This window comes from Macaca fascicularis, chromosome 15, assembly GCF_037993035.2.
Source record: "Macaca fascicularis isolate 582-1 chromosome 15, T2T-MFA8v1.1".
NCBI classification, from domain to species: Eukaryota; Metazoa; Chordata; class Mammalia; order Primates; family Cercopithecidae; genus Macaca; species Macaca fascicularis.
This window is the reverse complement of record NC_088389.1, coordinates 52485198-52509498: the sequence shown is the minus strand read 5'-3', so window position 1 is coordinate 52509498 and position 24301 is coordinate 52485198. Positions and strand designations below refer to the sequence as shown.

The 24301-nt window shown below is 36.5% G+C and overlaps 2 protein-coding genes across 51 annotated transcripts in view; both read left to right on the top strand.

Annotated features, from left to right (window-relative positions):
- FKTN (fukutin) overlaps positions 1-24301 on the top strand; it is a 94243-nt gene that overhangs the window by 43020 nt on the left and 26922 nt on the right. For 32 of the 50 annotated variants that reach the window (XM_005581135.4, XM_015436901.3, XM_074016899.1 and 29 more), the window contains 3 exons: positions 590-723; positions 2287-2414; positions 21283-22459. In XM_005581135.4, coding sequence (XP_005581192.1) covers positions 590-723; positions 2287-2414; positions 21283-21496 — 476 coding nt within the window. In that variant the 3' untranslated portion in view covers positions 21497-22459. Of the gene's footprint in view, positions 1-589; positions 724-2286; positions 2415-9038; positions 9743-21282; positions 22460-24301 lie in introns of those variants that run through there. The other 18 variants (XM_074016933.1, XM_074016932.1, XM_074016930.1 and 15 more) reach the window with 2 other exon arrangements.
- The window catches only part of TAL2 (TAL bHLH transcription factor 2), a 48906-nt gene continuing 26922 nt past the window's right edge, over positions 2318-24301 (top strand). The window contains exons 1-2 of the mRNA XM_045373583.3: positions 2318-2414; positions 21283-21380. The gene's annotated coding sequence lies outside the window, so the exon portion shown is untranslated. The remainder of the gene's footprint in view (positions 2415-21282; positions 21381-24301) is intronic.

Genomic DNA, 24301 nt, shown 5'->3' with positions numbered 1-24301 from the left:
GCTACTGCTTTTTTTTTTCCCACATGGCCAATCAGGTAGTCTCTGTTGAGAGCTATTAGGTTCTACAAATTATTCGTCAAGAAAAATATATTGGTTAAGCAAAAGAATTAAATTTTTTTGCATATCTTAACAGCCCCCTCTATCACTAGAGATTAATGATTAAACATTCTCATCAGCAAGTTAGTATTATTAAAGCTAATGGTTTATTCAGAAACTAAAATATATCATGAAAGTTTTTGAAAAAGCTGAGAGTGCTCAGACAGTAAAAATAGATACATAGATAGATAGAAGGTTCAGGTGACTGCTCAAACAAAGTCATTTAGTTTGAGATTTAATTTTTAAAAATAATTTTGGTAAAGCACCTTAATTCTAATCCTGGGAAATAAAATCCGTTCTGTAGCCCCAGCCACTCGAGAGGCCAAGGCAGGAGGGTCATGTGAGCCAGGAGTTTGCGTACAGCCTGGGCAATATAGTGAGGCTCTGTCTCTAAAAAAAAAAAAAAAAAATCCTTGTTACAAATATAATTTGTTATAATAACTAATTTTTTCCAAACCTAAATTTTGTTAAAAAAATTTAATCTTCTTTTTAGGATGGTATCGACAATGCAACATTATTCCTTATAGCAAAGATGTCGACCTAGGAATTTTTATACAAGATTACAAATCTGATATTATTTTAGCATTTCAGGATGCAGGACTTCCGCTCAAACACAAATTTGGGAAGGTCAGTAACAAAAGTCGGCTTCATTTCATAAATAACATATCTCAATTGTAAAGTTTATATTAAGCAACTCAGATATGGGTAAGAATGCTACATACATAATTTTATCACTCAGTATTGACTAGAATGAGTTCAGCAGAAGCCTGTTACCACCTGTAATTTCTGCAGTATCTAGGCAAAAGCAAGAAAATCTGGCTTTCTATTGGGTTGGTGCAAAAGTAATTGTGGTTTTTGCCATTACTTTTTCAGCAACTAACAATAATGAGAAAAGAAGGATCTTGAACTCTTATAGGTGAATGTATTGCTATTATATTAGGCAACAATGTAATATAAAATCAATATAATATATAATATACAATTTATAATAAGTAAAAATCCCACCCACCATACCTGAAGTTACATTGTTTCTCATGAGTCATTTAATTTATGAATGTCATTATCAACATAAAATATCCCATTGGTTGCTAAGGGATAGAAATATAGAATCATTTCAAATAAGTACTTCAATTTCTTGTTTATCTTATATGTCCTAGGCTATAGCAGTTTGCTCAGACGTCAACCAGGGATAGGTCATTGTGGCCTAGATGAAATCTCCCTCTAGACAATTTGATTCCTATGCCCTAAGCCCATGATCTCTTGCAACCATCTTGTTCTTAATTTGCTTGTCCCCTCGGAGGTGTTATCCTACAAGCAAGTAAAAATATGTTTAATCACCAGAAAATTATTTTTTCCATCATAAATAATTATTTTATTTCACTAAAAAATATAAATAAAATATTTTACTGAGGTCAAAGTCAAGTAATAGAGCTCTAGTTATTCAGCAAACATTTACCAAACATTCAGTATAAGTATGGCACTGTCCTCTGCACCTGGGACACAAAGATGAATAAATGATAGTTCTTACCCTTGAGAAACTCACTGTCTAATTGAGAGGGGGAAAGACTGCATAAATAATTATTCAGTGATGAGTGCAGTGGCAGACATATGTATCAAGTCCAATGGGAACATGATTATTTGTATGATAAGTTTTCTTTAGGGAAATATTCTCAGAATTATTTACATTTTTTTACCTTGACTTTTATTTTTTTCTTTTTTCCATGTGTGTAGTATAATGATCTAAACTATTTATGTATGTGGCTATGAGGAATACCACTTAAGTACTTATTGATTGATTGTTATGAGAGACTTATTTCCTGATAGTTTTATTTGGTTATTTAAGGAAATAATATTTCTTTGGTTCTTTTCCTTTTTTAGTCAGAAATCTGCTCTGGAATAGGATGTTCCTATTTTTTTCTGCAGTGATAATTACCATAAATCATTTACTCTGAGTTATCATCAATTGTAAGAAACAACATTATTTTAGATGCAGTTAAGAAATTAAATGATATGTTACTGATGCATCCCAGTTTCAGAGGTGCTTTAACTTGAAAAAATGTGCATCTTAGAATGAATAATCTACATATGTAAAACTTAAGAATCTGTTTCTTTATTTTTCTTTTTAAAAAAAGGTTTTCGAAAATGTATTTCCTTTGTTTCAGTGTGTGAAGGTTTTCATCTTCCCCATAGGTAGAAGACAGCTTGGAACTATCCTTCCAGGGAAAAGACGATGTAAAACTTGACATTTTTTTCTTCTATGAAGAAACTGATCACATGTGGAACGGAGGCACTCAGGCCAAAACAGGAAAAAAATTCAAGTATGAATCAAATAAGTACTTACAAAGGCACTACAGAAATAATTTCAGGAGGTAGAAATAAAGAAGTTACTGAAAATGAAAAGAAAACCAAAAACCTTTTTCAGGACTCCATTATTAGCTAACACTTTTCATACCCATAGAGTCCAGTTATGCCTGTGAAGTGAAAATACCTAGAAGGACGGTTTGTGAGGAGGAAGTGTCCCTGGGTTTGTCAGTCCAAGTTGATGATACAGCTGGTCTATTCTCAGTTCTGAGAGAGAGAATGAGAATGGGAACCTGAAGAGCATGGGTTTTTGAGTCAGGCTGACCTGGGAAAACTTAGCTCCACCCTAATTTGTGGCCTTCAGCTTTTCTGAACAGTAATCATTTTATCTATTACATTGAGTAATTCTACTGTGTGTCAGGCACTATTCTGAACATTTTACATATATTAACCCATCTAGTCCTCATAACAACCTTCAGAGGTAGATATTCTGAAGCCAGTGTGATTGCTGTTGAATCTCAGCTCTTTATTTTACCAGCTATATTACTTTGAGCAAGTTATTTAACCACTCTGCCTAAGTTTCCTCAGCTGTAAAATGGAAATTATAGTAGAAATTGCTATATAGAGTGGTTTTAAGGATTAAAAGAATTAATACACAAAAAGAGCTTTGAGGAGTGTCAGGATGTCCTGGGTGCTAAGTAATTATTACCTGCTGTTACTAATACAACTATAGTTGTAATAGTAGTAGTAGTAGTAGTAGTAGTAGTAGTAGTAGTAGTAGTAGTAGTAGTAAAAAAAACTATTTCTCTTCTTAGTCTCATGAGAAGTTTACAGATTAGAGACCTGTATAATCATCTCAATATTAAACTGTTATGTCTATTCTTAGAGAACTTCTATGACAGTGTCACCTTTTTTCTAAGAAAAATAATTTCTAGAGCCAGTATTAGAATCCTGTTATTCTTAAATTTCTTTCTAAGGCTTGAATTTTTTCTCTCACTGACATGATCCGAAACCTGCAAACCTCAAAAGAACTGTTCATTTCCAACTACTACATTTCTGGAGAGAAAAAGCTTCTTTCATTCTGCTTTAACAGCTCTTTATAGTAGCAGTGTTTGGGAAGTGTGAAGTGTTCTGATTATTTAACAAGAGAAATGAGCAGTGATAGAACTGTCTGGACAGATGGTGTGAGTCCCAGATTTTCTATCATATTACTGTGACCTTAAAAGGCAGAGAAAAGAACAGGAGATGGCTGAGTAGAGTAGTTTCTTTGGAAGATTCCCCCAGCCATATGCCATTTTTATTCTTTTCAGCACTATTTACTTTAAGAAAATGTAGTATTTTTAACACTACTATTCCTTGAGGATGAAGAAAAAATGTTTAAAGCTAGTCAAAGGGTCTTTTTAATGGATTTTAAATATTTGAATAGATTATATATTACATAGTTAAAATATTCAAAGAATGTAAAGGGTATGTGTGATATCCATTCTCCCTCCTCTGCCCCTCCTTTTCTTGTTTCTAGTTGCCCTTTCCAGAGATAAACATAATTACTCATTTCTTATGTATCCTTTCAGAGACAAACATATGCTTGTATACATATAGTATTTATGTTCATCTCTCCCCCTTTACGCAAATAGTATTATAGTATATTACACACTGTCTGTATGTTCTTTTCCTCACATATCTACATATCTTGGAAAATGTTCCAAATGAGTATGTATAGAAATAGCTGCATTTTATTCCATTGTATGGCAATACCATAATTTATTCAACCCATTCCCTATTGATGAATATTTAGGCTATTTCCAGTAGTTTGCTGTGACCCTCAGTTCTGCGATCACTATCTCTGTTCATATGTCTTTATGCACACATGTGAAACCCTGTGTAGGATAAAGTATTAGACTCAAATTTTGGGGCTAAAGGGAATATAAGCATATTTCAATTTTGATAGATATTGCCAAATTGCCCTCCAAAGATGTTTCCCCAATTTATATTATCAACAACATAGTTTGAGAATATGGGTTTATTTTTTTTAAAGTGCACCATCTATAAAGAGAGTTAAATTTGCTCAATATTTGCCACTAATCAGTAACTAATCAATTATTTGTAATCAGTAACTAAATCTACCATACACCAAATATAGTTGGGAGCACATTAGAATTACTATTGAAACTAATCAGTGTAATGTATCATCTCACCTTCTCCAAAGGTTTTTTTGTCTCTATAATAACCTATTTTTTATTTTATATATAGTTCATTCTGAGAAAAGCTTAATAATGTAGAATGCTTACTATTTTTTGAAAGGCAGAAGAGGAACTCAAGAAGGAAGAAAAAAGATTTTCTTCTAAACTACTCTGCAGGCCTACCAAATGATATCTTTGGTCCTAAAATTTAAAAATATATTAATAGTAATAATAAAGATATCGCTACCAGGATATCTGCTGGCTATCAGGCACTATGATAAGTAGTTCATATATATATATATATATATATATAAAACAATATATATATATAAAAATATATATATATATATAAAAAAATATATATATATATTTTCTGGTTAATCCTCATACTATCCCTGTGGGTTTGGTATTATCACCTCCAGTTAGACATTAGGAAACTAAAGCTCAGAGTGAAGTAACTTACTTGAGGCTTTTGGCTGTTAATGGCAAGACCAAGATTTAATGCCAGACCTGTTTGACCCTTAAGCCTAAATGCTTTCTTCTTAGAGTTAATAGGTTAAGTGAATGAGTACATCTAATGCATTTAGAACAGTATCTGGCACATTGTAAGTATTGTGTAAGTAGTAGCTACTGTCAGTACTGTATTATTATGACTATTACCATTACTATTATTACCACACTGCACTGGCATAAGGTATAGTACCTTCAGCACAGTGGTAAATTGGATTAGTAATTTTCTAGGCAGGCATTTTCTTCCCCCATCTCATGATACTCATTCTGTCTTTAGTTCTCGGTCTTTTCACCTCTTTATAGGAAGCCCTTCTTTTACCTGAAATCCAAATTCCATTTAAAAATATTGACTGTATTCTTTATTCTGTTTTTCTCCAGCATCCAAATCTGCCAGTAATAAAAGTGATGAATATAATAACTATGCCTCCAGAATGTGAAGTTTTTATTCCTCAACTTCACATTTCCTAAAGATGCTGCCTAGATTTATTTGGTTTTTCTTTCTTTCCCATTTTGAATCAACTGGAATGGGTAGAAACCAGAAGTTTGAAAGGTAATAATAATAGTTAACTGTATTGAATACTTACTGTGAGCCAAGCACTATGCCAGGCTTTTATATGTGTTATCTTATTTAATCCTCACAATAAGTTTATAAAGGAGATTTTATCATAATCACCTTTATTTTATGGATGAGCAAATTAAGGCAGACCTGGGTCAGACCTAGGTGTGTATCACTTCAGAGCCCATGTTCTTACCAGTACACTATGTAATGTCACCATGATCTCTATCATGTTGTTAATACCCCCTCCATGAAAACATTATCAGGGTAATATAGCCACTGCTACATCCTCTAATAGGAAATCTACTCCTTGGGCTAGTAGTGGGTTCCTTATACCTTCTGATAGTTGCAGCTTCTGCTTATTGGATAGATCTTCAGAAAATTCAGATTCATCCTCTGTGAACCACACTCCCATCCAAGTGTAGATCCTATGTAATTTATCACTTCATTTCTGTGAAGTGTATTTATTAACTGCTATGTGCTAAGGATACTAATGTGACTCTAACTTAGTTTCTGCTCTTAAGGATCTCATGATCTAGGCCATGAAACATGTTGAAGTACTCTGATAGCAGTACTGTAATCAAATATGTATAATCCATAGTGTTTTTGTTTGTTTGTTTGTTTTGAGACGGAGTCTTACTCTGTCACCCAGGCTGGAGTGCAGTGGCGCGATCTGGGCTCACTGCAAGCTCCGCCTCCTGGGTTCACGCCATTCTCCTGCCCCAGCCTCCCGAGTAGCTGGGACTACAGGCGCCTGCCACCATGCCCAGCTAATTTTTTGTGTTTTTAGTAGAGACGGGGTTTTACTGTGTTAGCCAGGATGGTCTCGATCTCCTGACCTCGTGATCCACCCGCCTCGGCCTCCCAAAGTGCTGGGATTACAGGTGTGAGCCACCGCGCCCGGCCTAATCTATAGTTGAAGTACTGAATCAGCCATATCTAGAAACAATGGCAAAGAAGTGTGGCTTAAAAGTAGAGAAATTTGTTAGGTAGACTTAGGAGAAATGTGGAAAAAGTCCTAAAAATAGGTTTATTTAACTATTTTTAAATTAGTTTATTTCTATTTTTTAATTTAAAAAATTCTGTGGGCATCTGTATACATAAAGTAAAAGCTTTATTAAGGGGTTGTTTCCTTCCCAAAGGTAGAATTATTAAGTCAAAAGATATGAGCCTTTTAAAGAGTTTTGATACATATTGCCAGGTTGCATTCCTAAAAAGTTATACAAATTTTTATACAGTCACCAACATAAATGAGCATGCTTAGTTTGCTATATCATACTGAGTCTTGCATTGTACTCACAGTCATTCATGACTCCCCTGATAGTTTCTTTGAGTAACTTTTTTTTCCACTTTCTTTTTATTATCCCAAGGTATCTTCTATCATAAAACCAGGTCAGTCATTAGTAGCAACTTACCAACAATTATTACCTTTCTGGCCAGGCACAGTGGCTCATGCCTTTAATCCCAGCACTTTGGGAGGCCAAAATGAGAGAATTGCTTGGGCCCAGGAATTTGAGACCAGCTTGGGCAACAAAATAAACCCTGGCTTTATATAAAAATTTTTTAAAAATTACCCAGGCATGGTGGCATGTGCCTGTGGTCCCAACTACATGGGAAGCTGAGATGGGAGGATTGCCTGAGCCCAGGAAATCTAGGCTGTAGTGAGTCACATTTGCACCACCGTACTCCAGCCTAGGTGACAGAGCAAAACCAGAAAAAAAAAAAAAAAGGAAAGAAAAAAAGGATCATTTCTTTTAACTATTCCTAACATCAACTGGCTTTTAGTATACATCTAACCCCCTCCCTGTCATTGCAGTCTCCCTTTCAAAATCCAACTTTAAAATATTACAGTGCATTTTGAATGTCTTATAGGTGTTTGTTAGACACTTATTATGTAGAGACTTTTATATTTAAGCTTTATCCAAGTGTGATTTTAGCTGAGTGAGCCCAGGAATTAGAAGACCTGAATTAAAATCTGAGTTCTATTTTTTTTGTGTCATATAACCTTCTGAGCTTCAGATTTCTCCTCTGGAAAATGGGAATAACACTGTGTACTTCACAGGGTATAATGCTTAGATTAAATAATGTGTAGTTACCCGATTCAGTGCTTGGCATATAATAGATTCACAGCTGTTTGCTAATTCTAAATTAGGCAGGCAGAGCATAGAAGTCTCATTAGGAAGATTCTTTGCTAGGTAGCAATTAGAAAAAAAAATCATATAGTGAATTAAAGCCTACCAAATGATACAAAGATGAATATAAACTTGTATTACATATAACTGCAGAGAGATATAGTTTACAGGAAAAAAACGTGTAAAGAGTACTGATTCTATGGAAGTTTTCTCTGAAAGTGAGGGTTGAGTCAGCACAATTTGAATGAATATTGTTGAATGGGGAATTGCTCTTAAGTTAGATTTGGTTGCCTCTAGGAAAAGAGACTTAGGGCCATGTAAAGATGATATTGGGCAATGTTGGTAAACTGGTTAACTGCCAGAAGGTCTTGTTGTTTGGTGGGGTTTTTGACTGGATGTAATAAAGAATCGCTCTCATAAGGCTTTTGGTGGAGAATGTAGTAAGACATAAGTCCTATTGAGGAATATTGTTCCTCAATATTCCAGCATGGAAAGCTGGTGTAGTGAGGAAGACTTGGGTGGTTGAGGACCTATGCTAAACAGGAGGTGACTGGAAGAAATGGTGAAAGGACTTAGCACCATGCCCGGCTATGAACAGGGGGAGTCCAAGAAAACTAAGTGTCCAAAATAACATATAAGTTTATAATCTTAGAGCTAGAGAAAAATTAGGAAATAGTGGATTATTATGTTTTTAATTGAAGTATAACATACATACAGAAAGCTATACAAAGCAAATGTATACCTCCAAGAATTATCGAATGAACAAATGTGTGACCAGCACCCTAGTAAAAAGAAAAAAATAGGTGTTTGTCAGCACCCCAGAAACCCACATCATTTTCCCTCACGATCATAGCTTCTGTTTCCCACAAGATAACAGCGATGCTAACTTCTGATATTACAGTTTAGTTTTACCTGTTTTTTTATTTGATATAAAATAAATGATATGTTGCTGGCTTCTTTTCATTCAACATTGTATTTATGAGAACCATCCATATTTTTGCATGTTGTAGCTCTTCAGTCATTTTCTTTGCTGTGTAATAGTTAATTGTGTGAATATATCACAAATATTTATTAAGTCCACTAACCCAAATATTAGTTGGATATTTGGGCTGTTATTTGGGGCTATTACAGATGATGCTGTAGTGAACATTTCTGTACGTGTCTTTTAGTGCCCTGGTACGTATTTATCTTAGTTTGCTCAGGCTGCTATAACAAAATACCATAAACTGGGTGGCTCATAAATAACAGAAATTTATTTCTCAGGGTTGTGGATGATGGGAAGTCCAAGGTAAAGGTACCAGCATCGTCAGGTTCTGGTGAAGGCCCTCCTCCTGGTTGCAGACTGCTGACTTCTCCTCACATGGTGAAAGGAGCAAGCAAGCTCCCTTGGGCCTCTTTTATAAAGGTTCCATTCATGAGCGTTTCACCCTCATGACCTAATCACCTCCCAAAGGTCTTACCTCTTACTACCGTCACCTCGGAGGTTTGGATTCAGCATATGAATTTTGAGGAGACATCAACATTCAAACCACAGCAATGTTTTTCTATTGGATTTACACATACAGTGTGGGATTGCTTGGTCATCGGGTATTCATATGTTCAATTTCAGCATATTGTTTACAAATAGTTTTCTAAAGTGATTCCGAGTTACATTCCAGTATGTTAGAGATCTTTCCATTGTCCCACATTTGTACCAACACTTGGCATTGTCAGACTTCTTAATTTGTAACCATTTTGGTAGGTATGTAGTGTTACCACATTTTAGTTCAGATTTCCATTTCCCTGACTTAATGAAGGCAAGTTCATGTTTACTGACCATTTGGATATCCTCTTTTGTGAGTTACCTGCTGAGTGTCTCGTCAGGTTTTTTTTATCTATTTGAGTTTTCTGTCTTTTTCTTACTTGGAAATATCTTCTCCCAATTTGTGCCTTTCTTCTTTCTTCTTTTTTTTTTTTGAGACAGCGTTGTCACCTAGGCTGGAGTGCAGTGGTGCAATCTCAGCTCACTGCAACCTCCATCTCCCAGGTTCAAGCAGTTCTCATGCCTCAGCCTCCCAAGTAGCTGGAATTACAGGCACTTTCCATCACACCTGGCTATTTTTATATTTTTAGTAGAGATGGGGTTTCACCATGTTGCCCAGGCTGGTCTCAAACCCCTGACCTCAAGTGCCTCCTCGGCATCCTAAAGTGATTGGATTACAGGCATGAGCTGCTGTGCCAGCCCTTCTTTACTCTTTTATTTTATTATTTATTTATTTATTTATTTATTTATTTTTTGAGACGGAGTCTCGCTCTGTTGCCCAGGCTGGAGTGCAGTGGCCAGATCTCAGCTCACTGCAAGCTCCGCCTCCCGGGTTCCCGCCATTCTCCTGCCTCAGCCTCCCGAGTAGCTGGGACCACAGGCACCGCCACCTCGCCCGGCTAATTTTTTGTGTTTTTAGTAGAGACGGGGTTTCACCGTGTTAGCCAGGATGGTCTCGATCTCCTGACCTTGTGATCTGCCTGTCTCGGCCTCCCAAAGTGCTGGGATTACAGGCTTGAGCCACCGCGCCCAGCCTCTTTACTCTTTTAATAGTGATTTTTGGTCAATAAAAAGTTATTTTAATGTAGTTCAGTTTATCTATTATGGCTAGTAGTATCATGTCCTGTTTAAGAAATCTTTCCCTATCTTAAGATAATGAAGCTATTCCTCTTATAAAACTACCTTCTAGAAACTTTATTGTTCTATATGTAGTATGAAGCAAAGATCAACTTTAGACTCTATACTTTATTTGGATTCACTGGCTTTTCTACTAATGTGCTTTTTCTGTTCTAATATCTAATCCAGGATACCACATTGCATTTAGACACTCTACCTTTTGAAACTTTTTTTTGGTCCAAGATTTTAAGCTTATCACTGGTAATACTAGATTATCATACATCATCGCATGTCCTAGTTCTACTCATTCAAGGGCCTTGTGTTGTTCTCTGTTTGAACTAGCTTCTTGGTACCTCTATCTGGAAATAATCTTCTCTTCCTCTGCATTTCTATAGATTTTCTTTTTCTTTACCTCTCTCATGCTTTATTGGAGTACTTTTGCTAATTTGTCTGTCCTTTCTACGTGATAGATAAAATCAGGCCTGGGACATGTTTGGCTAAGTGAGACCTGAGCCCTACATGAAACTAAGTCAGATGCTCTAAGTGTAGTCTACACTGTTTTGTTAGGATGATGGGGTGACACTAGGTTGATGACTTGATCCAACCTAACACTGTTGGAGAATTAAAACCATAGAGTTAAGTTAGGCTAGTTGTTTTCAATCATTCTGCTTCACAAGAAGTTAAAGACTAGAGGTAGTTGTTGAATCCTCACTCATTGTCTGTCTCAGCTTCACAGATTGATACTGTGCTCCTACAGTTGTAACTCCAAGAAACACATTTGTCTTTTTAGTACTTACAGCTGTGAAGCTAAAGGCAAATTTGAATAATTTCTTTAAATGAGTGTATTTAAAACATTGACTTTTCTAAGAATGATCTCATATTTTCTGCTCTGTTTGTGCCTTTATATTTTACAACATACAGATTATGTCTTAGGTCTCCTTAATTACACCTCCAAACCTCTAGTAAGTAGCAGGTGCAAAATTGAGGAGTTGAGGAAAGAACTTTGAATGCATGTTATATGGGAATTGTATACTTATACAATATGTAGAAGTGGCAGTTATTTATATAGCAAGCTTTGTTTATTTTTTTTAAGAGAAGATTGCCTCCAGATGAATAAACAGCAAATCTTTCATTTATGTGAAGTAAATTATATTTTTTAAAACTGTCATATAGTTTGCTGTTTGAACATAATTCTATAAGATATTATATAGGTTAGTATTCTAAGAGAAATAAAAGCATGTTTTCAGTAAAAGACTTGTACACAAATGTTTACAGCAGTCTCACTCATACTAATAAGAAATGGAAGCAACCCAAATGCCCATCTTCTGGTGACTAGTTATAAAATTATGATACATTCAAACAATGGACTAGCACTGAGCAATGAATAGCAATGAAATACTGATAAATGCAGTAACATGGATGAATTTCTAAAACATGATGCTAAGTGAAAGAAGTCAGATAGGAAGAGTATATACTATGTATTTGCTGTTATTTGAAATTGCACAGGAAAAACCAGTCAAGAGTGTAATAAGCTTAGTAGTTGCCTAGGGCCAGGGTGGGTTGATTGCTTGACTGCCAAGGGGCACAGGGAACTTGACGGGGGCTTGGTAGAAATGTTCTATATCTTGATTATTGTTGTTACACAGGTATACACATTTGTCAAAACTCGTCACTTAAGATGGATGTATTTCATTATAGTTAAGTTATACCTCAAAAGCAGTTACCTCAAAAGAAGTTACCTTAAAAGTTTAAGACTGGGCACAGTAACACAGTATCAGCATTTGGGGAAGACCCGGTGAGAGGATCACTTGAGCCCAGGAGTTCAAGATAAGCCTGGGCAACATAAGGAGACCCCATCTCTACAAAAAAAAGTAAAAACTAAACTTAAAAAAGGTTAAAATGATAAAAAACGGTTTGTGACTTAGAAGACTGATGCTAAGAGAAAAAGGGTCTGAGATCACATGTGGAAACTGAGGGATATATGGGACCAAAAGCAATGAATTTGATCAGGGCAGACCTAATTGCAATGATAAACTTTGAGACTTTCACATATGATTAAACAAATTGGGTAATCTGATAGTAAAAAAGCCTTTTGTATTGAGTATGAAAATTGAAATTATAATTTAATTATTTTAAAAATTATCCATTATTTACAAGGAGAGATCCTATAAAAACTGTCTGAAGGAAAGCAAGCACAACTGGAGTCTAACTGGTTGTTGAAGCGCTATAGATCTAGTTTTGGGAAGTTATGCAGTTATCTAGAGCTATAGAGTTTTTAGAAGTTACGTAATTATGTCCCAAGGCTTTGTCCTCTGGCATTGAGGAAAACTTTAGTACTTGTTTTATATTGATAGTTTTTAATGTAGTCATTATGTATATACATTCAGATATTAAATTATATCAGTCCTTATAGGGTTTAATTTGTCTACTCCTTCTCCTTGATAAAATAAATGTTTTCTTGTTTCTCCTGTGGCACAGATGAGTACTAGTTTGTCACTGGGGCAGTGGTCTTATGGGGATTGCATAGTAAAGTTAATAATAGGATAAATTGAATCATTCAATGTACAGTCGAAGTCAGTAGGAACATGAGGTTTAAGAGGTAGAATTTTACTTTATAAAACATGTATATTCCTTACCCCCCGTATATAATATGTTAAAAGTTTAGGACGGGGGTGGAGAATGGGGTTAATGAAGATCTCAGAGAGACTGTAACCCAGCATAGGCTCTGAAAAGCATGTTAGCAATTCCTCTCCTTTTGCTTTTGTTAACTATGGTGGGATTGTGCCAAGTTTAGTAAAAGAGATGGTTAAAGAAAATACTGGGCAGCATACTGTAACCTTGGTTTTCAAGAGTTGAGTCTGATTCTTAGATGACTATTTAAGGGCAGCGTTGGTGGTAATGACTTATAATTAATATGACACCGTCATTTTCCCTTTGCCACACTTCCTTTGCTCCAAACACAAAGCACTGATGAATATATCTAAAAGACAGAGGTGAGCTAAAAAAAAAATAGAGTAAATGATGAAAAGCGATATTTAAAGATAATTTACAAATTAAAGACTGACAAGGAGGATAAATAATAAATCCAAGATACTTCTTAAGGAAACCAATATCAAAACAGAAAAATTTTACAGGATACCAGAGAAAATGGGTTGCTCACAAATGAGTAGCAAGTATACCTTAGCAACAATAGAAGTCAGAAGATAATGCAGTAACACCTTCCAAAAGCTGAGGAGAAATATTTGTCAACTTAGAATGTTATGTGTAATTAAAACTAACATTGAAGAATGACATCAAAGTAGAGACATTTACATTTATAGAAAGACTAAAAGTTTATGCCTTACTGATCTACACTTAGAGACATATGAAAGAACCCAGAAGGAAGACATGATATATATGAAATGATGGTGAACAGAAAAATGCATTAAAAGGTCAGTGAATTTGTTAACCATTGCCTATAAAAAATAATGGCAATTATTATATTAAAAAGAGAAAGGAAGCCAGGCACAGAAAGACAAACATCACATATTCTCATTTATATGTGGGATCTAAAAGCAATTTGAACTCATGCATATAGCGAGTAGAAGGATAAGGCTGGGCACAGTGGCCCATACCTGTAATCCCACCACTTTAGAAGACCGAGGTGGCCAGATCACTTGAGGCCAGGAATTCAAGACCAGCTTGGCCAACATTGTGAAACCCCATCTCTAATCTAAGTACAAAAATTAACCAGGGATGGTGGCACATGCCTGTAATCCCAGCTACTTGGGAGGCTGAGGCATGAGAATCACTTGAACCTGGGAGTCAGAGGTTGCAGTGAGCTGAGATCACACCACTGCACTCCAGCCTGAGCAACAGGCAAGACTCTGTCCCCCTGCGCCCCCCCCCAAAAAGGGGGAGGCGCGGTGGCTCACGCCTGTGATCCCAGCACTTTGGGAAGCCGAGGCAGGCAGATCACCTGAGGTCAGGAGTTCGAGACTAGCCTGGCCAACATGGTGAAACCCCATCTCTACTAAAAATAAATAAAAAATTAGCCAGGTGTGGTGGCACACACTTGTAGTCCCAGCTACTTGGGAGTCTGAGGCAGGAGAATTGCTTGAACCTGGGAGGCGGAAATTGCAGTGAGCCAAGATCACACCACTGCACTCCAGCCTAGACAACAGGGTGACACTCTATCTCAAAAGAGAGAGAGAGAGAGAGAGAGTAGAAGGATGGTTACCAGAGGCTGAAAAGGGGTATGGGGGGAAGGTGGGGATGGTTGATGGGTGCAAAAAGAAAATAGTTATAAAGAATGAGTAAGACTGACTATTTGATAGCACAAAAGGGTGACTATAGTTATAATAACTTATTTGTATATTTTAAAATGACTAAAAGAGTATAATTGATTGTAATACAAAGGATAAATGCTTGAGAGGATGGATGCCCCATTCTCCATTATGTGATTATTATACATTGCATGCCTGTATCAAAACAGTTCATATATTCCATAAATATATACACTTACTATGTACCTGCAAAAATTAGAAATCAAAAAAAGAGAAAGGTCAGAAAACTCTTAACATAATAAGCTGGGGAAGAGGTGATGTATCAGTGTTTAAGGAGTAAAGTATACTCAGTTTCATGTTTAGAAAGCGGGTAGAGATTCTGCAAAAATTTACTTTTTAATAGAGAATGTTATAGTGAAGTAATTATGTTTTAGAATAAACAGTCACTAGGATAGAAATATTACCTAAAACTTCCAAACGAACAGAACAAAAGGGAATATATAAATTTTATCAATCCAAGTGAATGTTTCAGATGTGGAGGAGGGGGTCAAAGAAAAAGAATGGTAAATTGAAACTGTGAAAATAATCATACTATGTTGACAGTAGTCAACACCGTTAACAGTACTTGCTATGTCTTAAACACTGTTCTGGGCACTTTACATTTATTTATTCATTCTGTACTAACATCTCTCTGAGGTGTAGGTACTATTATTATCCTCATTGTAGCAATGACAAAATTAAGGCTAAAATAGATTGATGAGGTAATACAATTAATAATTGATGAAGCCAGGACTTGAGCCCAGGCAGGCTGACTCTAGAGTTCAAAATAAGTTAAATATACAGTTTATCACAATAAATATAAATAAATACATAAATGGATTAACCTAACCTATGAAACGACAAAGATTATCAAATGAGAAAGCAAAATTTAGGTATATAATGCTTGCAAGAGGCACATTCCAAGCAAAGTCACACGGAAAGGTTGAAAATAGGTGCCGCAGAGCACCGTGGCACACATATACCTATGTTCCAAACCTGCACATCCTGCACATGTACCCCAGAACTTGGGGGGGGGGGCAGTGGGAAGTGGGGGGACCAAAAAAGAGAGAGAGAGAGAGAAGTTGAATTCCAGGTGGATCCCATTCCTTTAAAAGGTCACCACCACTCGACTGCCAAGCTGAGCTCTAAAACTGGTATAATAGTATCAGACAGAATAGAATTTTAGAGGGGAAACATTAAAGGATTAGAAGGCTCGTTACAGAATCTCTCAAACAGTCTACCAAGAATAAATAATATTTGTGAGTTTACATGACTAACAATATGGCCTTTAAAAATACAAATTAAAAAACTGATGAAATTCTAATGAACATTTAACATGTCCGCAACTACGGTGGGAGATTCTTATATGCTTTTATTTTTTAAACTGCCAAAGACCAGGCATAGTGGCTCATGCCTGTCATCCTAGCACTTTGGGAAGCCGAGGTGGGAGGGTTACTTGAAGCCAGAAGTTTGATACCAGCCTGGGCAACATAGTAAGACCTCATTTCTACAGAAAACATTTTTTTAAAAATTAGCTGGGCATTGCGGCATGTACCTGTAGTCCCAGCTACTCAGCATGCTGAAGTGGGAGGTTCACTTGAGCCTAGGAGCTTGAAGTTATAATGAACTATAATTGCACACTGTACTTCAGCCTGGCTGACAGAGCAAAACCCTGTCTCAAAATAAAACTGCTGGTTTAAGCAAAGAAGAAATTAGTAAAAATATTGAAGATTTGAACAAAATTAACAGGCTTGATCTATTTGACATATATAAAGTCTTCATCCAGTAAGTGGTGAATACATTTTCTTGTCGGCTATAAACAGAGCATTTACAAAAGTTGATTATATGCTAGATCATAAAGGCAATTTTAAGAAGTTTCAAAGCCTTAATAAGATTTTTCTTGTGTATGTATAATTCTCCATATTAATGGATTAAAGGAAAAAAAAAACTACATGGTTATTTCAGTAGATAGCATTTATGACCACAATGGAATTAAATTAGAAATTGGCAATTAAAAGACATCTTTAAAATGTGTGAAAACTTTAAAACATCCTCCTTAATAACTCGTGAATTAAAAAGGAAATCATAATACAAATTATAAAATATTTAGGACTTAAAGATGATGGATGTACTACATGTTAAAAATTATAGGCTGAGGCCGGGCACGGTGGCTCACGCCTGTAATCCCAGCGCTTTGGGAGGCAAAGGTGGGCAAATCACAAGGCCAGGAGTCTAAGACCAGCCTAGCTAACATGGCAAAACCCCATCTCTACTAAAAATAAAAAAATTAGCAGGGTGTGATGGCACGTACCTGTAATCCCAGCTACTCGGGAGGCTGAGGCACGAGAATGGCTCAAGCCCGGGAAGCAGAGGTTGCAGTGAGCCGAGATTGAGCCATTACACTCCAGCCTGGGCGACAGAGGGAAACTCTGTCTCAAAAATAAAAAACAAAACATTATAGGCTCTAGTTTAGGGGTAGAAATAAGTGTATTGCCTTAAAAACATTAAGTATGAAAAAGTAGATTTAAAAACAAGCATTCAGCTGAAATAAAAGGACAACAGAGTCAACTTAAGGAAAGTGAAGGAAGGAAGCCAAGAAAAGAAATTAATGAAATAGAAAATAAACATTATCAAAGACCAACAAATCCAAATGCTGACTTTTAAAAAATTAATTTAAAGACTAGTAAAATAGCAAGATTGATTAAGAAAAAATAAAAATCTGGAATGGTTGGCTTTAGTTTATACTCAGCTGTGTTATATGAACTCTCTCAAAACAAAATGCAATAGATAAGTAGGTCAATAAATGTGATCATTAGTTAAAATGTGAAAATGATAAAATTTTCTAGAAAAATAAATACCAAAATCAACTCAAAAAGATCTAGATAACCTATACTCATTCAACAAATTGAATTAGTAATCAGAAATCCTCCTTTCTCCCTCTTTTCCCTACCAGAGGATACTAAAACCTAGAAGGTTTGCTGCAAAGTTTTATTCTGCCTTCACAGAGCAGATTATCCCTATATTGTATAGCTTATTTCAGGCAATAGAAAAAGAAAAAACTAAGTAACTATTTTATGACAGTGATAGCAAAAGTGGACATGGACAATACCAAAAAAAATGTTTAAGGGAAATTACTATCTCAGTGAATACAGTGAAAAAACACTAAATGAATAGAATTTTGTAGTGTGTACTTATTAGTGTAATTCTCTGTGTTACAGATTAAAGGAACAACAACACTACGAGTGTTTTAATAGGTGATATTAAAAGTTTTTGATAAATTTTATAATTAACCCAAAGGAGAGAGACCTTTTAGCAAATTTGGATTAAAAGGAATCTGGGCTGGGCATGGTGGCTCACGTCTGTAATCTCAACATTTAGGGAGGCCGAGGCCGGTGGATCACTTGAGGTCAGGAGGTCGAGACCAGACTGGCCAACATGATAATACCCTGACTCTACTAAAAACAGAAAAATTAGCCAGGTGTGGTGGTGCACGCCTGTACTCCCAGCTACTCCGGAGGCTGAGGCAGGAGAATTGCTTGAACCCGAGAGGTGGAGGTTGCAGTGAGCTGAGGTCGCACCACTGCACTCCAGCCTGGGTAACAAAGCGAGACTTGGTCTCCAAAAAAAAAAAAAAAAAAGGAATCTGAAATTTCTTTAACCTAATAAAGAGAATATAACAAAAAACTAGAGTGAGCAATCATGTTTAACGATAAAACTTTAGAAGCCTTTCCATTAAAATCAGAAAAACCTTAGGAATGTGTGCTAGCCCTGCTTCTATTAAACAATATGCTAGAGGGCTTAGGCACTGGAATAATATGAGAAGAAATTAAAAGTTAAAAGAAGAGAAAAAATTGGTAGTGAGAATAAATCATTTATGTTTTGCAGGAAATTCTTATCCAGAAATGGCTCTACTGCTCCAACTCTGGAGTTAATGTAAAACTTAAGTTCAAAAAAGTCAGGTTCAGTTATAGTTCATGTTGTCTCTCTCTCTCTGAGCCTAGTAATAATAAAACACTGTTGGTTCTGGGATGGTGGAAGAACTTCGTTTTCATTTAGCAGTTATGTCCATAGGTTGTACTTAAACTGATTGTAATTAAACTGATGAAATTATCCAACTACCACCAAGTAGTTGTATAGATTTTAAGGATATCTGTGAGGGAAAAAAATGGTCTATTCTAACTATTTAACTACTGTTTTATGTAAAAATAATATGAAATAAAAGTGGTATGAAATAGAAAATGGATGGAGGGATTTTTTTTTTGTGGTAATAAGATCTCTTAAACTTACATTCTGATTTAGGGTTGCCTTAGTCTGCATTTAAACCTGTTTACATGTTGGATCCAATACCAGGGCCTTAAAGTACAAACCGCTTAGCTGAACTTAATCTTAACTTTAAAAGTCGAGGTAACATTGCAGACTCATGGTGTATTTTGGTCTTAGTCATTATTTACTGGTAGCCTGGAGAGGGTACATGGCATGTGCTGTTCTGCGTCATTCACCCCCCTTCACTTCCTCTTCACAATCCTATTTTATAATCAGTTTTTACATTTTATTGTTTGCTTATCTTTCCTCTTCTCCTAGGAAGCTGGGATTTTCTTTTTGCTGAATGGATTGAAAAATAATTGGGGAAAAGAAAACCACAAAGTTTAGAGAGGTTTCAGTTTTAAGTACAAAAACTAACATTTGAGTTAAATTGTCTTTGAATTATTTTCACATTGTTTATATGTTTAAAGTGTTTTGGCTTTGCTCATAAATTCTTCATTGTTCAAAACATTGCTTTTGTAAAATTTGTAGTATTCCCTTTCACCTTATCTATCCTGTATCTATTATTATATTTCCCTCTTTTACCTCTTTGATGAGACTACAAAGAATAATACTTAGAGAAGTTTCCTGGCCTGTATTACAAGATAGAACATGATTTCTGCCTCAATTCAACTTCAGTGTGTCAACTTGATAGGATAAGACAGGCGGACATTCTGCTAACCAGCATCTGATTAGAGAGGGTGGAGGCTGGTGATGGATTGTTATGTGTGATGACAAAATAAGCAATTCCATGAACATGAGTGTGCAGAGTAAAATTGGGACCAGCAGATGGTGGGGCTAAGCTGTATCTTACTTCTCAGCTATGAGATTTTCTGTGGCCGCCTTTTCACAGTAGCCAGCTGGAATTGTCCATTAACTGGGTTTGAGTAAAAGGGAGTTGTTGCTTTCTTTAGAATTTGTTCAGCCTCTCCTTTTCATGTATGGCTTTATGTTCATTTGGTGGTAAAACACGATAATCAAAGGCAGAATATATCAGAACTGACCTTTTCTTGGAGAACATCCCAGTTAGATCCCATTTCCACAATATGATTACACTTTGAAATCTGGCTTTTCCCTGTTCTTTCTTTAATCCTCTGATATTTTAAATTCCTGTAATCTCTGCTATTGCCACTTTAAACCTCATTACTGAAAGTTCTTCCCACATTGAAACATTTCTCAGGAAAAAAAATGCAGAATATAGAGTAGAGCTATAATATAAACTTAAACAGACCTGCTAGTTTTAGCTTTCTTTTCTAGGATACATAATTTAGTTTACTTGATCCAAAGTACCTTTCAGAAACATGTTTTGGTTTAATTTCTGTTTGTTTTTTTTTTTTTTTTTTTTTTTTGAGACAGGGTCTCACTTTGTCACCCAGGCTGGAGTGCGGTGGCATGATCTCGGCTCACTGCAACCTCCACCTCCAGGGTTCAAGTGATTCTCCTGCCTCAGCCTCTTGAGTAGCTGGGACAACAGAAGTGCGCCACCACACCCAGCTAATTTCTTTGTATTTTTAGTAGAGATGGGGTTTCGTCATGTTGGCTGGCTGGTCTCGAACTTCTGGCCTCAAGTAATCCACCCGCCTCAGCCTCCCAAAGAGCTGGGATTACAGGCAGGAGCCACCATGCCCGGCCTGGTTTAATTTCTGAAACTTACCTACTAATTGTCTTAGTCCTGCAATAAACATAGTTAAAATCATTATAACTAGTATTCTTTGGGCTGGTTTAAAGACATTCCTTAGCATTTGAGATGAAAGGCAGAAACCACAGGTAGGATCATGTAAGCTATGGAACCAAAGGAGAAGCCTGGAAATGCAGCTTGGAGTCCTGCTTACTCTGTATCGTTGGGAAATCCAGATTGTGAAAGAAAAGAAAATGATCGTTTCGTCCATCTTTTGACAACTTTTTGCTTTGATACTTCTTTCCTCTACAGTTCCAACAGAAAGCCCAAGGCTGACTTTGATTGCCTGCCTTGGGTACGTTCCCATCTGTGCCTCAATCATTAACTTACTGGCCTGAGTCTTTTACCGATCTCTGGAGCTTAGTGATAGGGTCAGCCTCTCCTCAATCCTATGGACTTGGAACAAGGGAGGAAAATTGGAGAAGAGGAAAGGGATTCTGGACAGTCAAAAACAATTAAATAGCCACTCTATTCCCAAAGCTGTTTAATGGGAGAGCACTGTCCTTCAGCCAATAATGCACTAGCAGCTAGATTCCTTAGCTAGACCTTCCACTGTTGAAGCCTAATCCCTCCGTTTTGCTGCAGGTACCTGTTTCCCAAGTTTACATTGTGCTGGACTGAGTTTGTAGACATGAAGGTCCATGTGCCCTGTGAAACCCTCGAATACATTGAAGCCAACTATGGTAAGACCTGGAAGATTCCTGTAAAGACGTGGGACTGGAAGCGCTCTCCTCCCAATGTGCAACCCAATGGAATCTGGCCTATTTCTGAGTGGGATGAGGTTATCCAGTTATACTGAGATAATAGGTTGAAATGGGAGAATTCCTCTCTTGGAAAAAAAGGTAGATAACTGTTTAAAAAGATACATGTCTGTCAAACGTAAGTGGGAACCAAAGAAAAAAAGTGACAAGTTTGAAGACATGGCAAGGGTCCTAACTCCAGAGCCATCTGATTTAATTCTCTCATTTAGCACTGAGGAATTTTCATGTGCCACATACAGTGCTAGGTTACAGTGGAGAAACCTAGATGAATGAGACAAATACCTGCTTCTTTTGTTCCTCCCTTTGGTAAACAACTCAATTTTTCCTCTGAGGGAACCCTCCCCCACCCTTTGAAGAGTTCAAGTTCTGTAAAGGTTTTAAAAATGTTAAGTAATGTTTGCACTGGAGGATGAGCTCACCAGGCAAAGCAAAGGAAGGATATACTAGTCAAAAAGAATAACCCATTCCTGTTCTGGGCATTTAAGCTGGTATGTTAGTGCTACTTTTAATATTGTGGAGTCTGAGTTAATACTCAAGTGATCAGACTTTGAGTGGCATCAAGAAAAGATGATTATCAGGTTCATTTTTCAACTAATCTTATGTGGAATTGAATTAGAGAACAAGGCATTACTCTTTTAGGGAAGGTGAGAGCTAATTTATATCAGAGCTTTTATTACTTGTCAGGATAAGTAAATTTCTATACCTGTACTGCTTTCATATTTGAAGTGAGAAGAAAGTTTATGCTTGTATAATGCTTAAATTTCGATCCATTGTGAGAATATTTTCACTGACATCTGATGGCACTTGTTGACAAATCATTCAAGTGAGACCATGCTACTAGACATGATTTTGAAAGAGTCCATGATTTCACAAAACTCATTTTTATTTTGTTCTCAGTCACTCTGTTAGGTAAAAATATGAGGAATTCATGTACATTTTATATTTTCTGAATTTATAATCCTTGCACTCCCAATTTTAATGACAATAAAATATTAACAGAATTGTTTTAATGTACTCTAATTTTTAAAACATACTTTTTATTGTCTTCATTCATCAATTACAGCTTCATTAATTTTTGGTCTATATACCAATTTAAGTGGCATGCAAACCTACCTGTTTCTTCTCCTCTTCCTATATATCGATCTCCAAAATGGAAGCTAAATGGTGGACTTGGCAACTATTCACCCTACCTCAGGTCATAGAATTTGTAAAGTTTGTGTTCATCCCTAGTTTTTCAGTCTGTTGAATGTCGATGGGGCAAGAACTCACACTTCTACTTTATCAAGTACCACACACTCTGGAACCCTTCATTTTCCTTTTCCCCTCAAGGTGTCTGAGTCAGATGGGATGCTGTTTACCCCATCTCTTCACCAGTCACTTGAATGATATATTCTAAGTGAGAGGTAAAGGAAAATGTAGGCACAATAAACACTGCTATTTTTCTCTTTGTCTGGGAAAGGAAGCTGAATCTTGTATTTTACCTATGCTATTTAGGACTACTTCCTGGAGCTTGCCAGATTTTCCTCTGAAACCAGAGAACAATAGGAGTCTCAAAAATGGAAACCTGAACATCTGAGGGAATGGGCTGATAGACTTTCCCAAAAACAAATTAGGGAAAGTAACTTACAACCACCCCATTCCAAATTTTTAAAGCAACATGAAAACGTTCTTTGATAAATGATAACCAACAGTCTTCCTGACTTAAGTTGCATTCTCAGTGCAGAATTATTGGGTTTTTCTTAAAGAACATGAGCAGGTTTCTGGGGACCTTTAAGATTATTAGCGGACTCGTCCCAAAATGGTACATCATCATCATCATCATCATCAGTTTTCTCTGTGCTGGAAAATCAGCCCATAGAGTACATTCCCAAATTCTAAATAGCTGACCCTACATTCATTTTTCATGCTCAAACATAATATAACAAATAATAACAGTATTTTTGGGCAAAATCCACCCTACTTGATGAGGACCATTTGCTTGTGCTCAGTATCTAGAAATGCATACACTCCACATTTCTGCCCATTTCAAATTGGGACTCCCGTTCTTTGCCAGGAGATCTTACCCATCCGTTTACAGATTAATCTTTTATCCTTTCCTGGAGTACAAAGTCTTAGAGTGTCTGAAATCTAAGACATCTTGGCCCCATTGACACATGGTCTGTATTCTTCCCTACATAGACCGCTGGCTGCTCAAATACTTGTCTTCTGGTTTCACAGGCTTCAGCTCATGGATTCTGCCCTAACTTTGGGTAACAAAAGCCTTCCCCTAGAATGTGAAGGCCAGACGTACCTCTGATTCTGATTCATCCATACTTCATCTTATGTTTTTTAACAGTTGGATTCTGCTGAGTGTCCAGAGACCTTGGGTTAAGTATGTCCATCTTCAGTAGCTCATTGGATCACTTTTCTTTCCTCACTTGAGTATTCTAGCAGTCATTCTCCTAATCTGACCACTTTCAGGTTTAGTTTACCTGGCTTACCTGAGGAAGCTGACAACTTGTTGGTAGTTAGGCACTCATGGATATCTCCAGAGACATCCTGAGAGGCAAGATTCCTCTTAATTGACAACCAGGACAACCAGGTAGTCACCCAGTCCCTCTCTAAGCAGGGAGCACTTTTCCTTCTCTCCTCTGCTGCAGCTACTGATATCTGGCCCCTGGAATAAAACCATAGTTCCTAAAATTGAGCATCCCTAAGAGTAGCTGCTTGGTGGGACATCTGATTTCTTTGATTCCCTAGCTGCAAAACCTGAAATATGACCACTAGCTGACAGAATGTTTGCCAGTATCCCCACAAAACAAGTTAAAACTTAAGTGAAAGTAATTCTGCTTTTGAATCTTGAA